This window comes from Neofelis nebulosa, chromosome 13 (assembly GCF_028018385.1).
Source record: "Neofelis nebulosa isolate mNeoNeb1 chromosome 13, mNeoNeb1.pri, whole genome shotgun sequence".
Classification (NCBI taxonomy): Eukaryota; Metazoa; Chordata; class Mammalia; order Carnivora; family Felidae; genus Neofelis; species Neofelis nebulosa.
The window spans coordinates 82,625,171-82,651,964 of record NC_080794.1 but is presented as its reverse complement, the minus strand read 5'-3'; the positions used below and the strand labels follow the sequence as shown (position 1 = coordinate 82,651,964).

General features: G+C 46.6%; 1 protein-coding gene across 2 annotated transcripts; it reads left to right on the top strand.

Moving 5' to 3' along the window:
• Nucleotides 1-12,426: 12,426 nt before the first annotated feature.
• Nucleotides 12,427-26,434, top strand: NSMCE4A (NSE4 homolog A, SMC5-SMC6 complex component). Of its 2 annotated transcripts, XM_058697975.1 has the most exons (11): nucleotides 12,434-13,156; nucleotides 13,851-13,928; nucleotides 15,846-15,976; nucleotides 18,078-18,229; nucleotides 20,139-20,238; nucleotides 20,923-21,013; nucleotides 21,891-21,985; nucleotides 24,132-24,180; nucleotides 24,890-24,984; nucleotides 25,085-25,170; nucleotides 26,266-26,434. In XM_058697975.1, exons 1-10 carry the CDS (start codon nucleotides 12,865-12,867, stop codon nucleotides 25,157-25,159), a joined length of 1,158 nt encoding a protein of 385 aa, XP_058553958.1. In that variant the 5' UTR covers nucleotides 12,434-12,864; the 3' UTR covers nucleotides 25,160-25,170; nucleotides 26,266-26,434. The 2 variants fall into 2 exon arrangements, with proteins under 2 accessions (XP_058553959.1, XP_058553958.1); XM_058697976.1 differs by lacking the exons at nucleotides 24,890-24,984; nucleotides 25,085-25,170; nucleotides 26,266-26,434 and adding an exon at nucleotides 24,280-24,883 and having other exon boundaries at nucleotides 12,427-13,156.
• The last annotated feature ends 360 nt before the right edge of the window (nucleotides 26,435-26,794 follow it).

Below are 26,794 nucleotides of genomic sequence, written 5' to 3'. Positions count from 1 at the left end.
GCTCAGATCGTGGAAGGCAAATTCCCCCTGAGAATAAGCATCAAGGAAAAGGGGATACTTCCAGAGGGCCTGTATCTACCTTCACTCCTTAGGGCCGGCTTTTATTTTCTTACCCTGTGCAGGGCGCCTTCTGTAGGTGACCTCCTGGCATGTCCCGGGTTGGGGGGGGGAGGGGGGCGGGCTGTGTTCAGGGCTTTCTTCTACGCCTACCTTCTGTTCCCACTTTATTAAACCAGGAGCATTTTTTAGTCCTTGCCTGAGTACCAACGCAGAACGCCTGGTTGAAAATGCTTTGAGATGTAAAAAAGTTCTGTTTTGTTTTTTTAATTTTTTTTTTATTACACTGAAATCACTAGTCAAAGTCCCGGTGCCTAGGAACAGGGTGGAGGGTGGTTCCCACAATCCCAGGACAAACCGCAGACAACTGCTCGCCGGCTGACGTGGCGCCACCGTGTGGCGACATTGCCAGTGCAGCTTCTATCGTCCGTTTGACCCGTCAGCTTTGAAAGGCTTCTCCACCAAGACACTAATTCATTAACAAAAAGCAAATAATGGTTTGAATTTGGCGAGATTTGAAAGCTTTTCAAATTTGCTCATAAAGCGAGGTCTCATCAATATATTTTTTTAAATTTTCATTCATTTTTGAGAAAGAGAGACAGACAGACAGACAGACCAAGTGCGAGCCGGGGAGGAGCAGAGAGGGAGAAGGAGACACCGAATCCCAAGCAGGCTCCGGGCTCTGAGCTGTCAGCGTAGAGCCAGATGCAGGGCTCGAACCCATGCACCTCGAGATCATGACCCAAGCCGAAGTTGGAGGCTTAACCTACTGAGCCACCCAAGCGCCCCTCATTAATATTTTTACTGCTACATTCCCATCTTGCCCAATTCAAATTCAGATAAATGCAGCCCTACTGAAAATGACTGGCAGATGTCAGAGAACACGAGAAGAACAAAACATTTTGCAGGCAATGCTTAGAGCTGCTGGTTCTTTTGAAATTCCGAGGGGAGAATAATTCAAAGTTATGTTATGGCAGTAAACAGGTGGATTTATGAAAATAAGAAGATAATGTGTACGGCCCATTATCTCCCTACGCAGTGAAAAAGAAATTCTCATTAATGAAGCAGACAGAGTTCCTCTCCTTCAAGAATTCATTGAAATGATAGCAAAGGAATTTTGTTGTTGTTGGGACCCTAATGAAGCAAACTGGGACAGAACATCAGTCAAGAGACTGCTCCACGTTTGTGGACATCGGGAAGAGGACTGAGGTCTGGTAATGGACGTATCAGGCCACCGCCTAGAGTTGGGGTTAGAGAGAGTGGTGGGGCTTCGACCCGAACAAGACCCAGTCTGCACTGTAGACCCAGGAGAGGCTCTGAAACACCAGGAACAATGGAGGGAAAGGAACTGGGGTTCAAAATTTGAAAATTAAAAGTTGGTATAAGCAGAGCCTGGGTTTTCACCGTGTCCGATCCCCCTGATGCCCGTCGACCAGACGAAAGCAAAATCAAACAAAACCCAAACCTCCCACACAGTCCGAAATAAAAAATTCAATAGCAGGTCGAAGGCAGACAAACAAACAAACAAACAGACAAACAAACAAACGTGTCCCGAAATAGAATGAAAGAAAGATTTAAAATAGGAAAAAAATATGACAGGCTTAGAGAATCAATCCATGAGGTCCCGCATCTCATTAACGGAGATGCAGACATGAAACAAAAAAGTGGAAAGAAGAAATTATCAAGGAATGAATGTAAGACTCTTTCCCACAGTTGAAGCAGGTGAATCTCCAGATAGAAAGGGCCCAGTAGGTGCCTGGCACAGTATCTTACAAATCCCTCATGGGTCTGCGTGTTTCTTGGGCTCTGCTAAGTGGTTCTTATGTTGAGGGAGGGCTCTCACGAAACTGTCGTCAGACGAGAGCTGGAACTGGAGCCGTCTGAAGGCTCGGGGGGTTGGACGCCCAAAAGACTCACTCACACGGCTGGCAGGTGACACAAGCTTTGGCTGGTAGCTCGCCCGTGACCTACACATGGCCTCTCCATGTGTCTTGGGCTTCCTCATAGTACAGAGGATAGGTTCCAAGAGTAAATGTTCCGCTAAACACAATGTGGAAGCTGCCAATCTCGTAAGGCTTGGATCCAGAAACTGGCACTGTGTCACTCCTGTATCCTATTGGTCAGATGGTCGTGGGGCCCACATTAAAGGGGAGAAAGACATAAATCCCCTCTCTCAGTGGGAGGAGCTTCAAAGAATTCATGGCCATCTCCGATCCACCACCAGTCTTAAGTATTTCTAGAAACAGATCACAGGTCACTTATCAATAATGAGAATCAGAACCAAACTCATTTTTCCAGAACTGTCTCCCTTGGACACCACACTCCAGCTACCCGTGCTGAAGTTTCCTGAAGTTTCCAATATGCCAGACTCCTTGAGTCCTCACAGACTTCTCTTTGCCGTTGCCTCTGACCAGAATACAATTTCCCTGTATCTTCACGTGACTCAGTCCTTCTCACGATTCAAGTCTCATCTCAAATGTCACCTCAGAGAAGATGTCCTTGCCCAGCATATCTAAAATAAGTCACGATCAGCATTTACACCCTTAGCCTTGGCTACATCCTTCATAGCACTAATCATTACCAAAATGTTATTTTTGGTCTTGCTTTTGTTTATTATCTATCTCCTCTCTAAGAGCAGGGAATTTGTCTCATTCTGCATGGTATCTCTAGCACGAAGACCAGTGCCTGGAATGGGTGTTGAGTGGTTCAGAATCCGTTTCAAGCAGACAAAGAAACAATGTCTCTAAATTCCTGATGAAAAAAAATATATATATATTTTCCATCCAAAATTCTATATCCAGCCAAACTATGAAGCAAATGGAAGGGTGGAATGAGACATTTTTCAGATTCAAAAGACTTGCCTCAGTAAAACCAGGGCATAAACTAAGAAAGGTGTTTTTTTTTTTCCCTAATGTTTATGTACTTTTGAGAGAGAGACAGAACGCGCACAAGCAGGGGAGGGGCAGAGAGAGGGGGACAGAGGCTCTGAAGTGGGCTCCATGCTGACAGAAGCGAGCCTGATGTGGGGTTGGAACTCACGAACCATGAGCTCATGACCTGAGCTGAAGTCAGATGCTCAACCGCCCCGAGCCACCCAGGCGCCCCAAAACTAAGAAAGGTTTTAAACACAGAATGTAGCAGAAGAAAGCAGGAGAGGGAAGCCCCACGGGAAAAAATGTCCAGCAAGACGGGGCTTACAGCTCATCCAAATCAAGGGTGTAGACGGGGTCCTGGGACAGAGATCTCCAGAAAAAATAGATAGTGGACTGGGTGAAGAGGTTAGAAACAGCGGACAGTATATTTCTTCAAAGATGCACTCAAAGCAACTAAAAACGACAGAGGGAAGCAAAAGTTTAAGAAAGAAAACATAATCAGTAATCCTCTTGACCTCTAGCTCTGCGAGAAATGCTATTCACAGAAATCCAATAATAAAAACATGCTCGTTGATTTTCAGATTTGAGAATCGACCTATAGACAAAGCACAAAGTGCCTACCGGTCGTTACAGAACAACCTGGATGATTTTGTGGCTGACCTTGTGCTGTGCTGTCCAGATGCCCCTCTAGGGGGGAAAAAAAAAGAACTTCCTTATTACCCCAGCTGCTGGAAGTGCTGTGGTCTTTTTGGGGACGGTCTCAGCCGAAGAGAGATGCGTGAAGGGCAATTCGGCCTCCCCTTCTGCCCAATCCTGCTTCCTTCCCTTCCATGACTGCACCCCTAACAAAATTCCTGCAGGCCAATGGGTGTCACAGAGAGTGAGAGCTGGTGCCAGAAGCAGGGTGGTCCAAAAAAATGGACAGTAGGATGGGATTTGGGCGTGGTTTCACCTGCTACCTGACTGGCAAGGAGGACACCGTCACTGACGCCCAGTGGCACACCAATTGTCCCTGGTACAATGTGGCAGTACGATTGTTAAAATTGTTGCTGGCGGTGAGCTCAGATGGTACCTCAATGAAAGAAATGTATTCGCTGCTGCAATGTGTCAGGTGTTAGTGACATGAAAGGAGTAGTGGCCATAAGGCCGTTGCCAAGATGACCGCTTTGGGACAAGACAGCATATCGGTGAGAGGGATTCATCAGCAACGACAGCTAATGTGAAGGCTGGAGGCCCAAGCATGCAGCCAGCGCATGTGAAGGTTGGTTACAAACAGAAGGATGAGGCAAATAAGTAAATACGCTTACTGATGATAATGGTGACCAAGGTTTCCCACAGTTGAGAAGGGATTTGTAATATGGAAAGAGAAGGCTAGGAAAAAAAAAACCTAGAGGGGCTGTACTGGAATTAGAGGTTGGTGTAAATGTGTAGGTTTTTTTGCCCCCTTTCTTATTTGAACACGTTTTAAATTTATCTATGTATCTATCTAGAGATAAAGATAAAAGATAAATAGATTGTGTTTATCATGTGTGAGTAGGTAAATATGAACATATATTTTCCAGCTCTATTTCTTTGTTGTTGTTTTTTTTCCAGAGGTCACCTTCAAGTTCAATGACCAGAACAGATTTCATGGAGAAGGTGTTTTTGTTTTTTTCAATATTTATTTTTGAGAGGCAGAGAGAGACAGAATGCAAGCAGAGGAGGGGCAGAGAGAGAGGGAGACACAGAATCTGAAGCGGGCTCCAGGCTCTGAGCTGACAGTGGGGCTTGAACTCGTGAACTGCGAGATCATGACCTGAACTGAAATCGGACGCTTAACTGACTGAGCCACCCAGGTGCCCCTATCTCTATTTCTTGAGGGGCTCTACAAGCCATGATATCCCAGCATACAAAAGTAGGAGATAGTGCCATAGTCCTGGGTTATCCCCCCACAAAATATTTATCAGCTACAAAGGGAGAAAGGATTCCTTTATGGTGAAGAAACCTGCCAGACACTGGCATGACCAGGTGATCAAGATTCACATCACCAGTGGGGCAGGTAGACCTCACGTGCCCCTGGGGTGAAGCACCGAGAACATCGCTTCGTTCTGGTGCTATGCCTGCCAAGGATACGCGGCCTGGGTCTGGACATGAGGAAACATTGAGAAGACCCAAGTTGAGGAGAATCTACAGAAGGGAGATTCTTTACAGCTGTCAAGAGTGAAAGTAACAAGAGACCAAGGAGCTGCTCCTGCAGATGAAAAAGAGAGACATCGTGTGATCCTGGATGACATCTTGGACCAGAAATGTCAGGACCCCGTTGGGACAAAAGGAGAAGTCGGAATGGGGTGTAATGACGGGATGCCAGTGTTGTAAAATGTTGATTTCCTGATAGGGGTGGTTGTGTTGTGGTTACGCAGGGAAGAGTCCAGGGTGGCGGGGTCACGCTGAGGAAAGAGGGGCATCAAGTCTACAACTTGACCCCAAATAAAGAATAGTAACAGTGAGTATCCACATGGGGCGGGGGGGGGTGGGGCATAAATACAACTAACGACTGGGGATACGGGAGATCTTTGTATTCTTTTTTAAAAATATTTTTAAATGTTTATTTTTGAGAGAGAGACGGAGCGCAAGTAGGGGAGGGGCAGAGAGTGAGGGAGACCCAGAAACTGGAGCAGGCTCCAGGCTCTGAGCTGTCAGCAGGGAGCCCGGCGCGGGGCTCGAACTCACGAACCGTAAGATCGTGACCTGAGCTGAAGTCGGACATTTAATCGACTAAGCCACCCAGGCGCCCCAAGGTCTTTCTTGTTGCAACTTGTATAAATTTGAAATTTCAAAATAAATTATTTTTTTAAATGGTGATATCTGTGCTCTCAGACCACCTGACCAAATTGTACTAAACCCCCTAAAGGCTAATGGCTTCGCTGGGCCTCTTCTGAGACCCCCACCACCCTGCCCCGCTACAGCCCTCAACTCTGCTGAAAGCACTCTAGGCTGGACAACAGTAACTCCTCTTGGGTGAACCAGGGAGTGTGGCACCAGAATATTCACATGACTGGGGTACCTGGGGGGCTCAGTTGGAGGGTCCAACTTCAGCTCAGGTCATGATCTCACGGTTCGTGAGAATGTACCCTGTGTTGGGCTCTGTGCTGACAGTGTGGAGCCTGCTTGGGATTCTCTCTCCCTCTCCTTCTGCCCCTCCCCTGCTCATGCTCTCTCTGTCTCTCTCTCTAAGTAAATAAACTTAAAAAAAATAAGAATATTCGAATGACTGAAGAATGCCAAGGTATCATAAAATGCCAGCAAAAAGGTGAAAGCCATCCAAATGTCCACCAGTGGATAAACTGTAGCATATCCATACAAGGGAATATTATTCAGATGATGCTCCAACGTGGATACACCTTGAAAACATGATGCTAAATGAAAGAAGCCAACACAAAAGACAACATGATGATGATTCAACTTACACGAAACATCCAGAATAGACAAGTCTGTGGAAACAGAGAATAGGCTAGTGTTTGCTGCGAGAGCACTGGGGGAATGGGGAATAACTCCGAACGGATATGGGTATGGGTTGGTTCCCCCCCCCCCCCACCACCACCCCCGAGGTGATGAAAGTGTTCTAGAGTTCATTCTGGTGATGGTTGTGCAACTCTTGTGAATATAATAAAAACCATTGGATCGTATACTTTAAAAGTGTGAATCTTACAGTAGGTGAATTATATCTCATTGACAAAAAGTATCTCACCCTGGCCTTCAGAGGTGAGTAAACATGTTTAAATTGTTCTGCCTCTCCATTCATCTGGTGGGTCTAAGTACGATCCCTGAACAGCAGCACGGGCATCGCCTGGGAATTAGAAATGGCCAATCAGAGGCCCCCTCCCCAAACCTACTGTATCAGAATCTGTATTTTTAAGATTAATTTTATTTATTCATTTATTTACGAGAGAGCGAGAGTGTGGGTGGGGGAGGGACAGAGGGAGAGAGAATCTTAGGCAGGCTCTACGCTCATCACGGAGCCTGATGAGGGGCCGGATCCCATGACCCTGGGATCGTGACCTGAGCCAAAATCAAGAGTCGGACGCTCAACCGACTCAGCCACCCAGGTGCCCCCAGAATCTGTGTTTTTAATAACCATCCCCTGTGATTCAAATGCACACTAACATTTGGAAAGCACTGGTCTAAAGCATTATTGAGGCCATGGACTCGAGTTTTGGGATGACAAATACATAGCAGGCGTGGTCACATTAAGACACCATTTCAATGACATGACATGACATGACATTTAAAAAATGTTTTGAGGGGCGCCTGGGTGGCTCAGTCGGTTGGGCGGCTGACTACGGCCCAGGTCATGATCTCACGGTCTGTGGGTTTGAGCCCCACGTCAGGCTCTGTCCTGGGCGCTCAGAGCCTGGAGCCTGCTTCCGATTCTGTGTCTCCCTCTCTCTCTGCCCCTTCCCTGCTCGCTTTCTCTCTCTCTCTCTCTCAAAAATAATAAGCAATAAAAACAAATTTAAAAAAAATAAAGAAAAAAATAAATAAAAAATGTTTTGAATTTACCGGCCCTTTTTATTTCTTTATTTACAGATCCTCTTCAACATTAACAAAACGAAAGAAAAGCAAACGGAGGCGGCTTCCTGGAAGATGGCATGAGACACTGCGCTTAAGCGTGTCCCAAAATGTCCCCAGGCTAATACCAGCTGTTCGGTTTGCCAGCTGGAAGTCTCTCCAGGAGCAGAAGTCTCACCGATCCGCTGCTGGTTACTAAGATGGCTGTAGTTCTGTTCCATAAAAATAGGGAGGCGGCCGTGGTGCGAAGGCTAATGATCCTTTTTAGACCATTTAGACCCTTCGGCCTCGAGAGCCTGGGAAATATTTATTTGCATGTTTTGATTGAGAATTTGCACCCATTGTTTCACTGTACAAATTAAAAATTAATATTTATTACATTTCTCTCCCGAAATGATACAATTAACACCTCACTGAAACAGCACAGATTTAATAATCTCTCGCTGTCTCTGCGCCCCAGTCCCACCCCAGGTGAGCAACATGCACGGTGTGTGTGCCTTTCTCTGGCTTCGTGCTGTATATCTGACGACAAACAGCCCCTCTGCTCTCTGGCCAAACCGCACGGCGGGTGATTCCTCTCCTGTCCACGTCCAGGTGAGACGGGCTCGGGGTTGTACATACGCTTCCCTCTCATACTTGGGGTGCTTTGGGCACCCCGGCCTGGAGGTCTTGACAGTGAAGGCAGGCACGTCCCAGTCCTGGGCTTTGTTTTCTCTCAGAAGCTTTTGGATCAGTGTCTAGACTTAGGGCAGACGCTTGGGAAAAGAGAAGTCTCTAGATCCGGAAAGTTCTACACTCGCGTCCCCCCTCCCCCCCAATTCACATGGCGGACTCCCGCTCTTAACTGAAATGTCAGCTTTTCGGCGGGGGCTTCCCAGACCACCCCAGCTAAAGTTACCCACCCACACTGCTTACCACCTGGTAGGTAACTCCTTCCCACAATATGCTGCCTTTGAATTTCCTCATATTGTCGCCATCTGAAATTATTTATCTATTCCCTGTTTGTTGTCTTTCTCCCTGATAAGACTGTTAGCTGGCATCCACCTGTGACAGCAGCGATCTTGTCTGTCTTGCTCACAGAGCCTGGCGTCTCATGGCCCCTTGATAGCCTTAAGCCGAACAATGTGTGTAGCAGGGCTGTGGATGCTCAGGCCCTATGCCCCTGCCGCCCCCCGAGTGCACCTGCAACCACGGTGGACAGTTTTCCACGTGTCAAGAGCTCCCATGAGTCCTGGGCTCGCCTTTGCGTTCCTGTAGACATTTCCTTTATTTCCCACGAGCCCAGGAGTGCCATACAAATTATGGCATATACAGGATTGAGTTGTGTTATAGCAGGAGACTCTTCGGAGAGTGTACCCTGACACATTCCTGATCATTTCCCACCTTGGAACAAAGCAGTTCCTAAACACCAAGCGACGGCCCCGGCTGCCTCCTGCTCTGCTCTCCTCCCCGCCTGCGCCCCGACTTCCATCCTGGGCTCCTTCTCACCTCAGCTTAACGGCCTTGACTCTGCTATCCAGGTCAGATTCTTGCCTAGCTCCAAATCCTTTCCTTCCAAGCGTCTAACACAGCAGGTAATATACATTCAGCTTTGTTTTGTTTGTTTGATGTCTGTCTCTCTCCAAAATCCGTAAGCTCCAGGCGTGCAGGGCCTTGCTTGCAGTCTTTAATATTGCATCTCGAGCGTCCAGCCTGTGGCTTAGCACATAGCGGCCCCTCAATAAACATGCATTAATAAATGAAGCACCCAGAAAAGGGGGCAGGGTTTCATCACAGACTCACGCAATCGCCAGCATAGCAGGGGCTACTGGAGAACGAGGGCGTTGAGTTTTTACTAACTACTGCCTTCTCTTGGCAGCCTGGCCGACGAGGAGCGCCAGGATCTCCCTGATATACTGAATACCAAATCACACCTAGCGACATGTTTATGACACTAGCCACTATACACGCATTGTGGATGATCTAACTCAGCCCTGGCTGGACATACACAGACCCCACATCCAGCATTCTTAGCACCAAATCAGCTCTGACCAGAAGGATCCCCCAGTGGCTGGCTGTCTTCCTCAGTGCCGGAACTATTAGAAACTTTGTTTCCCACCCGAGAGCGTACACGTTTTCCCATTTGATTTGCGGGAGAGCTGGTACCCAGCCACAGCCTGAGGGACACTCTATGCACTGAGGGATTCAGTCCCTCCACCTCTGCCCCACCCGAAACTCTCCTGCTTCTCTCCTCTCTGCCCGGTGTTCATTAAGGCCTGCTTGCCAGATGTCCCCCTCTGGGTTACTCCTTGCCAGTTCTTCATTGTCATGTCATGTTAATCGGGAGGGTGATCCAGAGGCTCATCTCCCAGGAAAGGAGGAGGGAGTACACTCAGTCACCTCTTCCCCGCTCACTGGTCTCTGCTCCATCATCTCTTTCTGACTCGTAATGTTCATTTGTTAATCTGTCCCCACGTGGCCCCAAGACCGCTGCCTCACTTTGAGCAGCACATGTGGACAGAACGACGTTTGACTAAAGAGGAACGTTTCCTCTCGGTGTCTATTTTTACTGTGGAGAAAACATTTCTGAGTAGACCTTCCATAGACTTCTCCTTAGTCCCATTGGCTAAGAATGACCGTATTCCACGCCCTAGGTCCAAGGGGGGGAGGAAAGGTGAGTATCTGGGGGTTTTTGTTTGTTTTGTTTTGTTTTTGGCTTCTATTTTGGAAAGCGGGCTTTGACAGTAAAAAAGAAGGGATGGGGAAACAGAGAAAGAGAAGACACGTCTCCCAGCCTCCCTGCACTTGGGTTGAGGCCATGTGACCAGATGTGAGCGGCAGTGACATGTGCCCATTTGGGTTGAGGCAATTAAGCCAACACACTAATTCTGGACTGCCTACTTCTAGTTTTCCAGTGTCACAAGGAAAATTGTAACAATTTTGGCGAAGGTCCTGTACTGGAGTTTCTATTATACCTAGCTGAAGAAACCCTGATAAACCTTTTACCCATCATGTGGGTTATTCTCCATTTGTCCCCACCCTTACCTCAAATTAACCTCCACCTTTCTTGGGGCTCGGTCAGTTACGCGTCTGACTCTTGATTTTGGCTCACATGATGATCTCACAGTTCGTGAGTTCGAGCCCCATGTCAGGCTTTATGCTGACGGCGTGGGGCCTGCTTAGGATTCTCTATCTCTCCTCCTCTCTCTGCCCCTCTCCTGCTTGTGATCTCTCTCAAAATAAATCAATAAACTTTAAAAAATTATGATAATTTTTATCACAGGTGCTCATCCTAAATCCCAATATTAGTTTCTTCTTACTGCTTTAACAAATGACCATTAACCTGGTCTCCAATTTATCTTTTTTTTTTTCCTTTGGTTGCTCGTGCTTTTGGGGTATATCTAAGAAACCATCGCCTAATCCAAGGTCACAGAGATTTGTACCTGTGTTTTCTTCCAGGATTTTTATCCTGTTAGCTCTTACATTTATTTAGATCAGATCCATTTTGAGTTAATTTTTATATATAGCACGAGGGAGAGGTCCAACTTCATTCTTTTGCATGTTGATATCCTATTGTCCTAGCACAATTTGTAGCAAGGACTATTCTTTCCCCATTGAATTGTCTTGGCACCTTTGTAAAAAATCAATTGACCGTGGATGAAAAGGTTTATTTCCGGACTTTTGATTTTATCCCATCGATCAATCTGTCTATCCTTACGCCAACACCACACAGTCTTAATTGCTACAGCTCTGTAGTAAGTCTTGGAATGGAGGAATGCAAGTCCTGCCAACTCTGTTTTTCTTTCTCAAGATCGTTTTGGCTTCTGGATCCCTTGTATTTCCATATGAATTTTAGGATCAGTTTCATGTCTGTCTCCTCGTGAGACCATGGAAGGCAAAGACAAGTCTCTGAGCCATCCTCGTGATCTACTGTGTTTGTAGGGTGTCTGGCTCATTAGAACACACCAAAACCTTATGGAACTGAATGAAATGCTCCAGGTATTTGTATCCAGAGCTCGGAATGAATTTCCACCTAGAAGAATGCTAACTACTTGTTTCGGTCCCAACGCGCTGAGCTGCAAGTGATAACCGCAAAAACAATTAGCACAGGATATTTACAGCTCACTTAACAAGCAGTCTGGAGACAGGCAGTTACTCAGCAACTCAGCTATGTCCGTCCTTCTTCTCCGTCCCTTAGCATCCTGGTCTTTTCCTCATGCTTGTCACTTCGTCATAGATGGCTGCTGTCGTGTCGGGTACCAGTTTATCACAGCAGCATCTTAAAGAAGGAGTGAGGGTGGGGATAAAGCCTCTCTTTTCTGGAGGCTTTGTGTTTCATGCAGATGGGACGCCCCCTCCCATATCACTGACCAGAACTGGATTACATGCCCGTCCCTAGTCCAGTCATTGAGGAAGGAGGATAAGATTGCCACGACTCATTTAGGCCAATTATAATGCATCCAATGAAGCAGGCACCAGCTTTTACCTTTTCTGAAACCCAGGTAAGTAGGGCTGTGGTGCTGTACCGGCTGTGGGGCAGCTGCAAACAGCGTTTACCTCCAGCTGACTGTACAAGACGCACAGAAGTATTTTTGTAGCCTTACGTAGAAACGCAACTTATATTATTGTTTCTTTGAGAAAATCGAATGCATTCTCAGCACCAAAGGGAACTTTTGAGAAACAACATTTGCAATACAACCCCAAATACGTAGCATGACATGAAAGTCATATGTTTTTCTGAATAGAATTCCATCTGTCTTGGACCCTTTTTGAAGATACTTCAGAATATTTTAGCTTGAGAACCAATTGTGAACACAAGCTGCCATGCTGTAGCTATTTAGAAGGGACGGTTCACAGTTTACTAGGAGAAAGTCAATTTTTGTTGTTCATTTTTGTTGTCCTTCTGGCTTCACCAAGAGTGGGACTGCCGGCTGCACGTGAACCTCAGTGGATCCGCCCCGTGATGGCTCGGAGAAACTCAGGTCACAGAGCCACATCTCTGCCTCCGAGCCCGGCGTCATCCGCGGCAGCCTCCATGACACACGTGCCCTGCGCGCTCTGACGTCGCCAGGCCGTGGCGGTGTCCTGGGGAACCAAAGAGACCCGGGAAGATGCGGGCCGGGTGGGGGGCCCGGCGGGCCAAGGCCGTGACCCCCGCGCAGCGAGGAGTCAGCGGGCCCCGGGTGCGGCAAACGGCCAGCGAGCGGAGGGCCGGGGCCGGGGCCCCGCGGCGCCTCGGGAGCGCCCCGCACCGCGCCCGCCGCCGGCCTCCCGCCAGAGGCGTCGCTGTGCGCTGGCGCCGGCCCGGGAGCCGCGTTCCGCGGGGAGCGGGCGCTCGCGCCGAGCAGGGGTTTCAGTTTCTGGCGCGAACTTCCGCCGTTCCGAAGTTGCACGGCGAATTGGCGCGATGTCCGGGGACAGCAGCGGCCGCCGGTCCGAGGGCCGGGGCCGGGGCCGCGACCCGCACCGGGATCGCACCCGCTCCCGCTCCCGCTCGCGGTCCCCGCTGTCGCCCGTGTCCCGCCGCGGCGCCGCGCCGGAGCGCAGGGAGGCCCCGGAGCGCCCGAGCCTGGAGGAGGCAGAGCCGTCGGATTCCGGGGACGAGATGGTGGACCCCGCGAGCTTGGAGGCGGAGACCGACCACGGCCTGTGCCGCCAGATCCGCCATCAGTACCGGGCGCTCATCAACTCGGTCCAACGTAAGGCGGGGCGCGGGCGGGGGCAGGTGCGGGACGCAGGCCCGCGCGGCCCGGCTGCTCAACGGCGCCCGCGCCGCCCCCGCGCCGCCCGGCCGCGCCTCGATTGGCTCGCCGGGTGGCCCCGCGCCGTCGCGTGGAGCGAGCCGCGCGACCTTGGCGGGGGCGCGCGGGCCCCGAGGGGGCCGGACGGCGCCGCCCGAGCCCAGACGGCCGGGAAGGAGTGGCGGCGGGGCTCGGGCCCCGGGTGTCGTATCTGGCAGTCGGTGGGTCCCGCGAGGGGTCGCCCGCCCAGCGCGGGCGGCGCCACCAGGGAGCTGTCAGAAATGGCCCGCACTAGGACCGCACCCCGGACCTACCCACTCCGAAACTCGGGGTGGCGCGTCCATCTGTCGGGTGGCCCTCCAGGGGCCCCTGTGGCTTGCAGAGTTTGGGAGCCACTGTTAGGAGGCTGCAGAAGCAGTGGAGCCCTTTGGGTGAAGGTTAAAGGCAGCCAAGGCCCCTTTTAAAGTTCATGCTCCTTAAAGGTACAGTCACCTTTCTCTTTCGGAGACGCTTTGGTTAAAAAGATAAGAGATGTGTGAAATAATCACCCCAGGGAGCAGGGGCAGGACTCCTCAGCACCCCAGGTGACCACTTTGTTAAGGACTTGGTGAATGACGAGCACATTTGCCAAATCTTGTATTTCTTTACGTAGAAAACCGAGAGGATATACTGAATGCCAGCGACAAACTAACTGAGGTCCTTGAAGAGGCCAACACTCTGTTTAATGGAGGTAATTCATTATTTTATATATGGGAGCTTTTTATTGTAAGTTTTAGGATAATTTTTTATTAGTTTTATATAAGAGCCATATTATTGACATCAAACAATTCCCACATAATATAGTAGTGTTTTCTTTACTGGTTTTGGAAGCTTTCTCGTTGGAGTGGTTATACTGCTTGTGTTGTGCTTACCATTCCCTTAGGTGTATTGAAGGCTTTATGTGAAATTCTGGGGGCGCAGCCAGCAGCCTGTTTTAGCAAGCCCCCCAGGTGGTTCTGTTGCTCGTTCAAGGTTGAGAACTTGTATTATACTTGCATGAATTATCTTTATCTTTCTGTGGTATTGACTGCTGTATCCCCAGGGTGCGTTTGTTGAATAGATGAATTAAAGAAGAACTGAGCTGGGCTGTGACATCCTATTTCTAGTCCTGCCCTCCTCCCAGCTCCTTGCTATTGGTCCGCCTATGGTGGGGGGCAGGGGTGTAGTGGCCATGTCCACTAGTGGAGCTGTTGGTCTCTAGTAGGGGGGTGGTGAGAGAGAGATAAAGAGATACGTCAGAGCACTGAGCACCCTCCACGGGGAGAGGGGAGTTTAAAAAACAATCATGGTTTGGGGCACCTGGGTGGCTCAGTCGGTTAAGCATCCGACCTTGATTTTGGCTCAGGTCGTGGTCTCACGGTTCGGTGAGTTTGAGCCCCATGTAGGACTCCTCACTGGCAGCATGGAGCCTGCTTGGGATTCTCTCTCTGCCCCTCCCCGATGGGTGTGCATGTGCGCTCTCTCTCCCTCTCTCTCTCTCTCTCTCTGAAAATGAAAAAAAAATATATCTTGGTTTGAATTAAAAGGGTTTGTGGCAGCAGTAGTCTGTTCAAAGACAGAAGGCAGGTCGGGCACCCCCTGATGTAGGCACTGGGGCCCCGAACCCTAGAGCAAGTCCCCAGACCACTTTGCCCACCGTCCCCCTAACGGTTCTGTGGCAACAGAAAGGCAGAATGCAGACAAATTCGGTGGTAAGGAAGAGTCAACAACTTGTGTTGCCCAGACAATTCTTCATGTTCTTTGAGGACCAGACCCTTTCTTTCTAGTAATTTCCCAGTCCGACTAATGGCTTAACTGTTGCTCGCTTTTAACATTGCCGCGTCCGCATGTTCTCAAATGACTGTCTTTCTAGCCCTGGTCACAGCCTCTGCACCGTTCCCCATCTTGGTCTCCCACATTTGCTAAATCTCGTTAAAACCTTCCAGAACTGAGCGTTTCCCTTTCACCTGGTTAAATCCCTCCTCACCCCTTGTTAGCGCTGTCTGTGACTCATTCACCCCTTTGCTTCTTTACTGTGCATCTTTTTAGTTCTTGGGCCACACATCACTCCCTCCTCGGCTGATGCCCCTGTGCTGACTGGGTCACCTCTTTAAGGCAAAGTTACTCACTCGCCCAGCAGACACAGAATTCTAGATCCTTGGCACTCATGGTTTTCCCTCGGTGGGAGCCTCAAAGCCAGCTGTGACCGAGAAGTCTGCGCTTTTCTCGCCGACCGTGCTGTGAGGCCAGCAGGCAAGGCACCCGGAGCAGCCTGGCCTCTGCTTCCCTCTCTCACGCATGGTCGCTCCCGCAGCAGCACCCCCGAAATAAAAAGGGAGAAGAATGATGTATAAAAGCAAAAACGGGAGTCAGCCAAGTTCAGCCGCTGGACGTGTGTGTTCAGGAAGCGTGACACCCACAAGGCCTCCGGGAGCACACCAGGCACAGGTGTTTCTGTACTTGAACTTTGCCGCCTTCGCCTCTTCTTGGCTCCCTTTCCGGTTTGCCTTTCCGGGTGTTCCCAGGGCCCTCTTCACCCTCCCAGTCCCTGGGAAATGGCAAGTAAGTAGGTGGAAATTTCGGGAAAATCCCTGTGAATCATGTGTATTTTCCTTCTCTTTTTGAACAGTGTCCCGGGCAAGAGAAGCAGTCCTGGATGCCCATTTTCTTGTTTTGGCTTCAGATTTGGGCAAAGAGAAGGCAAAGCAGCTGCGTTCTGATCTGAACTCGTTCGATATGTTGCGCTACGTTGAAACTCTAGTAAGTTCAAAGCTGCGGGATCTTAAACAAAAAATGTGTCCCAGGTCACAGATTAGTTATCTGCTTTGATTAGATCTGTATGCAAATGGCCTTCACTTCCTTTTTCCTTTCCTTGGGGGGGTGGGGCACAAGTCTCAGATTCCCCCAAAGAGCTCTCATCTCACCAAGTTAAACGATGACAGGAGAGCCATGTCGAGGAATACAGGGCGGCAGCCTAGAGGTTTAGAAAAATCTCTTAGCATTCGAAGTAAAGATTCTGGGTGCTATGTTTATTTACAAATGGCCATTTTTCCCCTGAATTATCAGTTCATAAGTATTCTAGCTCATTCTCAGTGACTGGGGACCCTTTGTTCTGGCTGAACAAAACCCACGCAGTAGGTGGCAGAGCTCAGCTGGAGATGAGTTAGGCCCGGGGGGCAAGTTCTCTGCTGTCTTTTTCTTTCTTTTTTTTTTTTTTTAACATTTATGTATTATTGAGAGACAGAGCAAGAGCAGGGGAGGGACAGAGAGAGGAGGAGACACAGAATCCGAAGCAGGCTCCAGGCTCTGAGCAGTCAGCACAGAGCCCGATGCGGGGCTCGAACCCACGAGCCGTGAGATCATGACCTGAGCCTAAGTCGGACGCTTAACCGACTGAGCCACCCAGGGGCCCCTCTCCTCTGTCTTTGAGAATAAATGGGAACCACATGAATATGCTTAGGGTTTTGCTATTTTGTGGGTCTTTTTGTTGTTGTTTTATTTACCTTTCTTTTGGATGGTTGTTACCCAAAAGTAAAAAATTTTTCCTTGGTGGATTTACCACAAAAGGCACAATGAAGCTGACCTTGCATTTTACCCTGTTGTCGATTTTTTTTTTTCTTTTTTTTTTGGTTCCACTCTGAGCGAAGCTCTGTCCTAGCATTTCTGCTAGACCTTTGAATTTCTGACTGAATGTTTGTCAAATGGCTATTAAAATGATTTAGTACTGTGAGATCGGACCAGATACATTCATTCTTTTGTAAAGGCAGGGGGCAGATGAGTTTTCTGTTGTTTTTAAAACCTTAAATGGTTTAAAACTGAAATTTAACTTACATTTAAAACCGTAAAATCTTCTTTTTTAACTTTTTTATTGTGAGGCATAATGCATTTGGAAAATGCACACTAACATACAGCTGAACAGATAAAATGACCATATACTGGGTTGTCTTTTTTAAAATTACTGGTATTTATCCAAGTGAGCTGTGTACTTGAACAAATCAAAATAAATTCCGGAAGTCTTTAAGGCATTCAGAGTAAAACCCTAAATTAATAGCTCTGTGATGGCTGGCTGGGGAAGATCCTTCTGAGTACATCAAATATAGGTTCTATAAAAAAAAGACTGGTAGACTGGACCAGACAGAAACGGACCCGTCCTCCCACGTGGGGGGTTGGGGGGGGGGAGACAAGGTGGCAGGGGGCGGGGGTGATGGATGCCGACCTTATGTCTCTGATCCGGTTCTTGCAGCCTTTTTCTTTACAACTTGATTGCCTTTAATAGGGGTCAGCTCCTTGAGAGCTTTTTGATTGTTCATATTTGATATTACTGTTTTAATTTGATAACTTGGAGGCATTTTATAATTCTATAATGTAATCAAAGCACTTTCATTTTCTGTAAGACAGTTGGGGATGAGAGAATTACTAAACTTCTGGCAACTCTTCGCAGGAAGGCAGTTTTAGGATGAATGATTCTCTGACGCTAGGCCACTGCTCTCTGGATATACTGAGACGCAAGCTGAGTAGTGGTCTCTAGGAGGCTGGCTAAAATGAAAATCCGAAAGCCAGCTAAACCTGGCCTGTTCTGTGTTGGAAGCTTTGATTTGGGATGTGATTTCAGATTTGTATGCCGGAACTGCTTTCCTAATACTTTGATGGACTAAGTTCATTCATTCTCGTGTTGCTGCCTTGGAAAGTTGGAATTTATGTATGAAATTATCTGTATCGAAAGAAATTTAGCCAGCGTGTTAGGGCCTTGAAAACAGGCTTTGCCTCTGGCCTTTTAAAGTTTACTGATGCAGATTATTTGATGTGGTGAATGATTGCTTGTGGCTTAACTGGGGTTTTTTGTTTCCCTTCATTTTTGTAGCTGACACATATGGGTGTAAATCCGCTAGAAGCTGAAGAACTCATCCGTGATGAAGATAGTTCTGATTTTGAATTCATAGTCTATGACTCCTGGAAAATATCAGGCAAAACAGCAGAAAACACCTTTAATAAAACCCATACATTCCACTTTCTGTAAGATTATTTTAAAAATCTGACAGACCAGTCATTTGTAAACCTTAAGTTGTTTTTCCGTTGTAGGAACAAACATTATTTGGTATTGTGGAGGTGACAGTCATGATGCCATTGTTTGGAGACTTTGTAAACTTTGATTGAAAAGCCCATAAAATCTCGATGTGGATGGATCCTCATCCTGCTTAATTTAAGCAGGGCAGGCTGTGGGCCAGGACCTCTTACTAGGTGCCCTGCCGGCTCCTTTGTTTCCTAGTATGTGAGACTTCCGGTCTGGGGCGAAACGTCTGGCTTTGTTTTGTCACCTTTAATCCTTACCATGTAGGAGGACGATACCTCTTATGGAGAGTATCTTCAGATCCTACCAATGTATGTAAATTGCCACTTACCGTAATTTCCTGTCGGACGATCAACTGACCTATACTTGAAGCCTGCTTGAGTCACGGTCACATCAGTGCCCGGTTGATTTTTTGGATACAGCTCTAGTTTTGAAAAGTTTTTTTTTTTTTTTTTTTTTTATACTCACATTAACTTCCGTCTTCATTTCCTAGTTCAGTCCTTTTGGGGAAACTAAGAATAGTGCTCATTGGTTCTTCTCTAAGACCATCTTCAAATGCTCTGGCTGTGTCCCCCAGCAGATTCTTTCTGCTGTTGTTTCTTCTTAAGTGCTATATAGCTCCTGGGCGGTTTGTCTGTTCTGATTTACCCTTGCAAACCTCCCGAGAGTGGTAGCGCCTCAGTTAGAAGGCTCTGGAGATGCACAGGTGTGGGGCGAGGCCTAGGTTTTTAAAAAGCCTTCAGTTAGCACAGGTGCCTGGAACCACTGCCTCCATTACAGCATAAAGGTCACACTTCTTCGTTACAGGATAAAGTCCAAATCTCTGTTTTTTGCTGTTGAGTTCTTGGCTCTGTCCTAAATCCCAAGATCTAAAGGGAGCCTTGGGTGCTGTGCCTTAAACTCTGTCTCCTCATCCTGCCGAAGTTGCACCCACAGTGAAGTGCTTACAGCTGTGTGCCCTTGCACTTGCTGTTTCTTTGGCCTACAATGTCTTCCCCCATCTTTTCCACCTGGGAATGTTTGCTGATGTCCCAGACCCTAACTTGGAAGCCTCCAGTAACTTCTCCGGACAGACAGAAGGCAAGGTCAGAGATCGCAACCAGATCACTCCCACGTCTGGGTAGACCTCTGCCCACATGCGCTCCCAGCACCACAGTATTATTCTAGTATGATGCTGTGGGATCCACCCCATTGCGCTGAAATGGACACGTGTGTGTGGATTTGGATCTGTCCATCTACACTGCACCCTTTGATCTCCTCAGGCGGAGGGACCACACAGGTCTATGTTTTCGGGGCCGTGATCGCTGCATGGTACATCTATTACTGTAGCTTAAGTCTGCATTTGGGCTTTTTTTAGGGGGTACGGGGAGTCCAGAGGGGAAAAGAATCCCATGGCTTCTGTTTGAACTGTTCTCCTGAGACAGGTATGTTCCGTAGTCCGAGGCTGTGAGCCTCGGCACTGGCACCCCTAGTCCAAAGGCTTTTAACCCCCAGGGGAGCTGTTTTTTCCTCTCCCCCACATGTTCTTCTTCCCTGATCTGAAGTTGGCTTTGCCAAGAACACAGTAGGCTAGCTGGGAAGACCACCGGCATGTTGACCGGTCTACTGTTGAAAGCAAAATATGAAGGTGTTTGAGGAGGTATCTGTAATTGAGAGAAGCTCCTAGGAGTTCTTTGAGAAACACAATGGGAGCAGAAAGGATGTCACAGACCCGACCAGACTTTCGATCTGATGTCGGCTCATACAGCACTGAAGCCTGGTCTGAATCTGACCATTCCGTGGGAGCTGCTTCCAGTTAGTCGAATTGGTTTAGAAAACAAACAAAAAAAGACATGAAAGCATATTTTTCATTAGGTTGGGTTCAATACAAGGAGAGTTCCCTGTGCCAAAGCCACGAAGCGATCGTCCGAGAAAAGGTCCCACGACAGAAGAGAAGAAGACCATGCCTGACCAGGTTTGTCTTCTGAAAATGCCTACGGTTAAAGTAGCTGTTAATATACATGCAATTTGGCCATCTTTTCTAAGCTTTAGGGTCTGGAGTCAGGTTTGGTTACTTAAATAATCACTTAAATAATTTAAGCTTTTAAACGTTTTACCGGGTTAACCCTTGTCTTAGTTTTAATTCCTTTCCGTAATGGATCAGGGGCTCTCAGCCTCAGCACAGTCAGCCCTGGGGGCAGGAACATTCTCCGTCGTGATTGGCTGTCCTGTGCGATGCAGGAGGCCCCATAGCAATCCTTGGCCTCTTTCCACTAGATGCCAGTAGCCGCCTCCTCCCCATCCCCAGTTGTGACAACCAAAAACATCTCCAGGTATTGGCAAATGTCCCCGAGAGGCAAAAATCACTCCCAGTTGAGAACCACAGTTCTGAACCACTTTCTGTGTTGTGCTAGTTTATTTATGTTCAACCTGAACATGGTTGATTTGGTCATGTTAACTCCTCTGTTAAAAAATTAATAGAAAAATGTTAACTGAAACAAAGTTTTTTTGTTTTTTTTTTTAACTGTAAATTTTAAGATGGGGGTCAAAACTGGTAGTGATCCCTAATAAAAGACATTTGGACGAATATGGGCGTGGAAGAGGGCAGAAAACGCAAACAGGCAAGTAGATCAGTCTGGTAACGACTTTGTGTTTTCAGTTAAGTGAAATGGAAGAATCTCATCAAGAAGCAACAGAAAAGGAAGTGGAAAGAATTTTGGGATTATTGCAGACCTATTTCCGAGAGGATCGTGAGTATGCTACCGAGTTCAAGTAGAGCAATTTGTATTTATCAGTTAGACACATGTCCCTTTCGATGAGAAGTTAGTTTTTGAAACGCATTTTCGGTTCTGTACAATGTTTGAATCGTTTTGATGGCTTTTCGGCCTATATACGTAACGCGGCTTCTCTCCTTTAGATATCCCATGTGAGGTTGTTGGCAAAGTAACTTCTCATTTTTGGTTTTAAAAGATGGGGTATTTTTTCTGTTCCAAAACAAAAGGTGCCATAGAAGTGAGAGCCGTGGAGTCAAGTACCTGTTCCACTTCTCGCTCCCTAGAGGCAGCCCCTTGTATGGCGTGCCTTGCGTACTCAGGTCGTCTTAGCTTTACGTCAGTTATGTAACCAGGCACATAAGTAAGCTGGGCATCTTTGCTGGTTTTGCTTTTTTCAAAGCTAATCATAATATACACGTTCTTCCGCAACCTGAGTTTTCCACGTCGACATTCTTCCACATCGATACGGGTAGATTGCCCTTCTCTCCAGTGATTCCCGTTGTAGGGCCGCGTCCTAAATACGTTGAACAAGTCCTCCGTGAGTGGACGAGTGGAAGTTCTTTGTAGCATCTTACTCTCGTGAAAGCTGCTGTAGCAGAGAATCCTGGCACACAGCTTTGCACGCCCCTGCCGACATTTCTGTAGGAGGAGGGTTGCCAGATCAGTGGGCATACGTATTTTATAATAGGTAGGCCAAATTGGTCTCCAGAAGGGCCGTATCCCTTTATACTCCCGACAGCGGGTTGAGGGCCCATTTCCTTCCTCTGTGCGCACAAGAGAATATTGGTCTTACTGATTAGCAAAATCCATCTTTCCTGTTTTGAAGAATTTTTTTTTTCTTTTTCATCTACAGCTGATACTCCTATGTCCTTCTTTGACTTTGTGGTTGATCCACATTCTTTTCCCCGAACAGTGGAAAACATCTTTCATGTTTCCTTCATTATAAGGGTAAGATTTAAGATTATTTCTCTTTTTTATCTTTTATAGCTTTTAAGAGGGTACATAGTAAAAGCTATGGGTGGGAGCCGGCAGAGGTGTTTGTACTAACCAGTATGTATGTATGTATTTGCGTTGTAGCAAAACATTGGCACACAGGCAGAAGAAACTAGCTGAAAATTTACGTGCGAGGGGCGCCTGGACGGCTCCGTCGATGGAGCATACGACTCTTGATCTCAGGGTCATGAGTTCGAGCCCCACGTTGGGTGTAGAGATTACTCAACATAATAAGTAACCTTAAAAAGAGAAGTTGTGAGCTTGCTTTTACATTTTGGAAATTATTCATAAAAAGGATTGGCAGAGTTTGAGGATGGAACTATAAATTAGAGAACAGTGTGGTATAAATGTTCAATTTCCCAAATTTAAATTGCTCACATCTGATAGTTGCCATGTTACGTAAGAAAATATCTTGTTCTCCTCAAGAGCCATATACTGAAAGTACTAAGGAAAGGGAGCAGGCTATCCTTTATTCTCTCATAAAAATTACTAATACGGGAGGGGTGCCTGGGTGGCCGAGCCTGTTAAGCATAGGACTCTTAGTTTTGGCTCAAGTCATGACCTCCTGGTTTTGTGAGTTCAGGCCCTATATCGGCCTCTGTGTTGGCAGCACAGAGCCTGCTTGGAATTCTCTCTCTGTCTCTCTCTGTCTCTCTCTCTCTCTTTCTCTTTCTCTCTGCCCCTCTCCCAATTGCACTGTCTCTGTCTCTCTCAAAAATAAAGAAATAAACTTAAAAAAATTTGGGGTGCCTGGGTAGCTCAGTTGGTTAAGTGTCTGACTTCAGCTCAGGTCATGATCTCCTGTTTCGTGGGTTCGAGCCCCGCATTGGGCTCTGTGCTCACAGCTCAGAGCCTGGAGCCTGCTTCGGCTTCTGTGTCTCCCTCTCTTTCTGCCACTCCCCCACTCATGTGCACGGTCTCTCTCTCTCTCTCTCTCTCTCTGTCTCTCTCTCTCTCTCAAAAGTAAATAAACATTAAAAAAATTTTTTAAAAAAATTACTAGTACAGTGGTGTCTGGGTGGGTCAGTCAGTTAAGTGTCCCAACTTCAGCTCAGGTTATGCTCTCAAGGTTCGTGGGTTCTGCATCAGGCTCTGTGTTTACAGTGTGTAGCCTGCTTGGGATTCTCTCTCGCGCTCTCTCGCTCTCTCTCTGGCCCTCTCCCACTTGCTGTCTCTTTTCCAACATAAATAAACTTAAAAAACAATCACAAATGAATATGTAGAGAGAGTGAAATGATGTGGCAAAACTTTAACAGTGAAGTTTGGTGAAAAAAACTTGGTGAAAAACTTCGTGAAGCTCGGTAAAGAATATAGGAAGGGAGGGGTGCCTGGGTGGCTCAGTTGGTTAAGCATCCACTCTTGATCTCCGTTCAGGTCGTAATCTCACGGTTTGTGGATTTGAGCCCCACATCAGGCTCTGCGCTAACTGTGGAACGTGCTTGAGATTCTCTCTCTCTGCCATTCCCCTGTCGCATATGTGGGCACACGCTCGCTCTCTCTCTCTCAAAATAAATAAACTTAAAAAAAAACATATACTATAAAGGTTCTTTATAATAGCCTTGTAGCTCTTTCAGTTTGAAATTATTTCAAAATAGAAGGTTCAAAAAAAAAAACCCTACTCAAAAATATACTGAAATATAAGAAAAGAAGTATACTTTAGACCTATCTTTAGTCTTGTAACAGGTTGCACTGCTGCCTATGTAAGATGAATTTGATTTTAACCTTAAACAAAAATCTTGTATTGACCAGAGCATCTTCCCAGAAATGATAACAAAGGCATATTTTGTCAACGGTAGATGATGAGCTAACACCTGCTAAAATATGGAGTGTTCAAAAATACGCATGAATCAGTTAAAGAGATAAGCCAGTTTCGGTTTTATTTAGCAGATCCTCAGGATAGAGGCTGATCAGAAACCCGAGGGAAGCCCCATGTATCTTCTTGTCTACGTAATCTCATTATTGTTATGGTACATTTTGAGTGTCTGGGATATGGAGCTTTCTAATTAAGGAATAATGCTTTTCATCCAGTGGTTACAGGTTTTGGATCTAATTTTTTAAATCGGTCTTTGAATCCAAATCTAAAATCATGTTTGTGTTTTAGGATGGTTTTGCAAGAATAAAGCTTGACCAAGACCGACTGCCAATAATAGGTAAAGGATACTATGTTAAGATTAGTTTTTGAGAAAACGTATGTGTTATTAGAGGTCATGAAATGCAGCTTTCTAAATGTAAATGAGTTTGCATTTTAGGTATCAAACTTCTACGTTGCTGTATCTTTACTGAAAATATCGCCTTCATTTAAAGCCAGAGGGTTCATCTGTATCATTGACTCAACACTTAACTGCCTTAAAGATTGACAAGGAAGTCCCTCCAGTTTTTATCTAGAATGTTTGTAATTGCAGTTACTATTGTACTTTCCTTCCTTCTATTTTTCCCTGAAGCCACCTCCCTCCTGTCCTTGGGAGAATCTTTCTCAAATAATTTCACCGGTCTCCATGAGTCCTTTGTTTCCTAAGGCCTCCTGCAGAGAATCAAGTACATCCATTGCCTTTATTGTTACTTTAAAAGCTCTTAATTTCTCTGGGACTCAGTAGGGCTCAGCTCTGTGGTTAGTACTTAGATCTGCAGAGGTTTTTAAATGATTGCAACGTGTCACTCCATCTTGTGGGGTTTTTTAAAAATGGAAGCAAATGGATTACTTGCTACAACACTATAACAAGTCAGTGATGCGTGGGATCCTAATAAGTATGTAATATTATAAGTGTTTTTTCGATACAGGCTTCGTTCCTGTTCAACAGTTTCCGTTCAGCCTACCTCCTGTGATTCGATAACCTTTGAAAACTTTTGTCTTTCCAACAGAGCCCGTTAATATTAATGAAGAAAGTGAGGGAATTGACCAAAACACCCAAATTAGGAATCAAGGAATCATAGCTTTGAGTTACCGAGACTGGGAGGTAAAGCCTTGCCCCTTGCCCCTTTCCCCGGGGTAGTTCTGTCTCCCAAACGGCATTTGCTGTAAACCCAGTGCCCAAAATGTTCTCTGTTCTCCACCAGGAGATCGTGAAGACCTTTGAGATCTCAGAACCTGTGATTGCTTCAGGCCAGAGCCAGCAGAGGCTAAGCGCCTGACGCCAGCAAAGGTAACATTTCCTATGTTATGAAACGTTACTTAGCATTCCAAACCACCTTCCTTTTTCGCATTCTGATGAAATTGGGATTTGCCTCCCTCTAGTGCCCCAGTCCTAGAACTGTGCGTGCTGGTGGGAAAGGCAGCGCGCCACCTAGTGGCTGCAAGTCCCCTTTGGATTACTTCGGGGTTCTGAAGGGGCGGAGCAGGAGTGTGTTCCTGGCTTGGCTCCTCCTACCTCCCCTCCCCCCCCCGCCCCCTCCAACAAGTTGATAAACTAGATAAATCGAATACTGAACCCTCCCATCAGTCGTGTTCAGTGTCCGATTTGATTTGGTTATTTTATAGCTATGAAGTAGAAATCTATAGGACAGATTTACCTTGGAATGATGTCAGTAAATGGGCGTTTCTTAAATGTGAGTTATGCTGTGAAACATTTCTTCAATTTTTATGAAGGAGAACATGCCTTAGTGACGATCGGGCATTTGCTGTGGGTGGGAGTCAGGAGACCTGGATTCTGTTGGCTCTGCCCCTTACTTTAAAATCACGGAGGGGGCGCCTGGATGGCTCAGTCGGTTAAACGTCCGACTTCGGCTCAGGTCATGATCTCACAATTCGTGAGTTCAAGCCCCCGAGTCGGGCTCTGTGCTGACAGCTCAGAGCCTGAAGCCGGCTTCGGATTGGATTCTGTGTCTTCCTTTCTCTCTGTTCCTCCTCTGCTCACACTTTGTCTCTCTCTCAAAAATAAACAAACATTAAAATCACGGAGATGACTTCATCTCACTCAGCTTCATTTTGTCTATAAATCCAATCTGTAAAATGGGGGGGGGGGAGATTTTGAATTAGAACATTGTTAAGGTTTTATTTTTCTAACTCAAATTTTCTGTAATTTTGAGAGTTAAAATGAACTTTGAATACTTAATCTGCTTTGGTTCCAAGATAACTGAGGGAAAGAGAACAGACGTAAGATATATAATGTGGGTGGACCGGGGCCCTCCTCACTGAGAAAGCAGTGGTTGTTGGAGTCTTTTTCTGTATATCTAGTAAACTTTGGATTCATGTTATCATTTACAAACCGTTAACCAGCTATTTTTTTCCTCTTTCTTAGGGCTCAACTGGATAGTGAAATCCAAACAGGAAAGCAGCATGTATTGTATATATTGTATGATTAAACATTTTTAAAGACAGATTGTTTTTAGTAAAATGTAGCTTTTGATAGTTAATGAATTGGTCCTGGTTGTCTTTGATTAAAGGAAATTCACTGCCATATTCACAAATATTTGTAGTTACTCTTTATTTTCTGATTATGCCAGAGTTTGGCCTTTCTCTAGTCCTGTTCCACTGAAAGCTTTTTAGTTAGGATGTCAATGGCCTACAGATCATTATGGTTCTTTTTATATCTCTTTAGCTAAATGTAAAGTTAGCTGGTCAAGTCAACCAATATTGGATTGAACTGTATGAAATTGTTTGTGTAGGTAAAACATGGTCAAATATCAGCCATTTTCTATGATTCAGCCTGTGATTTACACACGAGAAACTACTCAGTCCTCTGCCAGGCCAGGCTGAACAACCATCCCCACAGCTCCCATCAGCGGTCCCCTGTGTGCACACAGAGGACAGCCAGACGGGCGCGACTC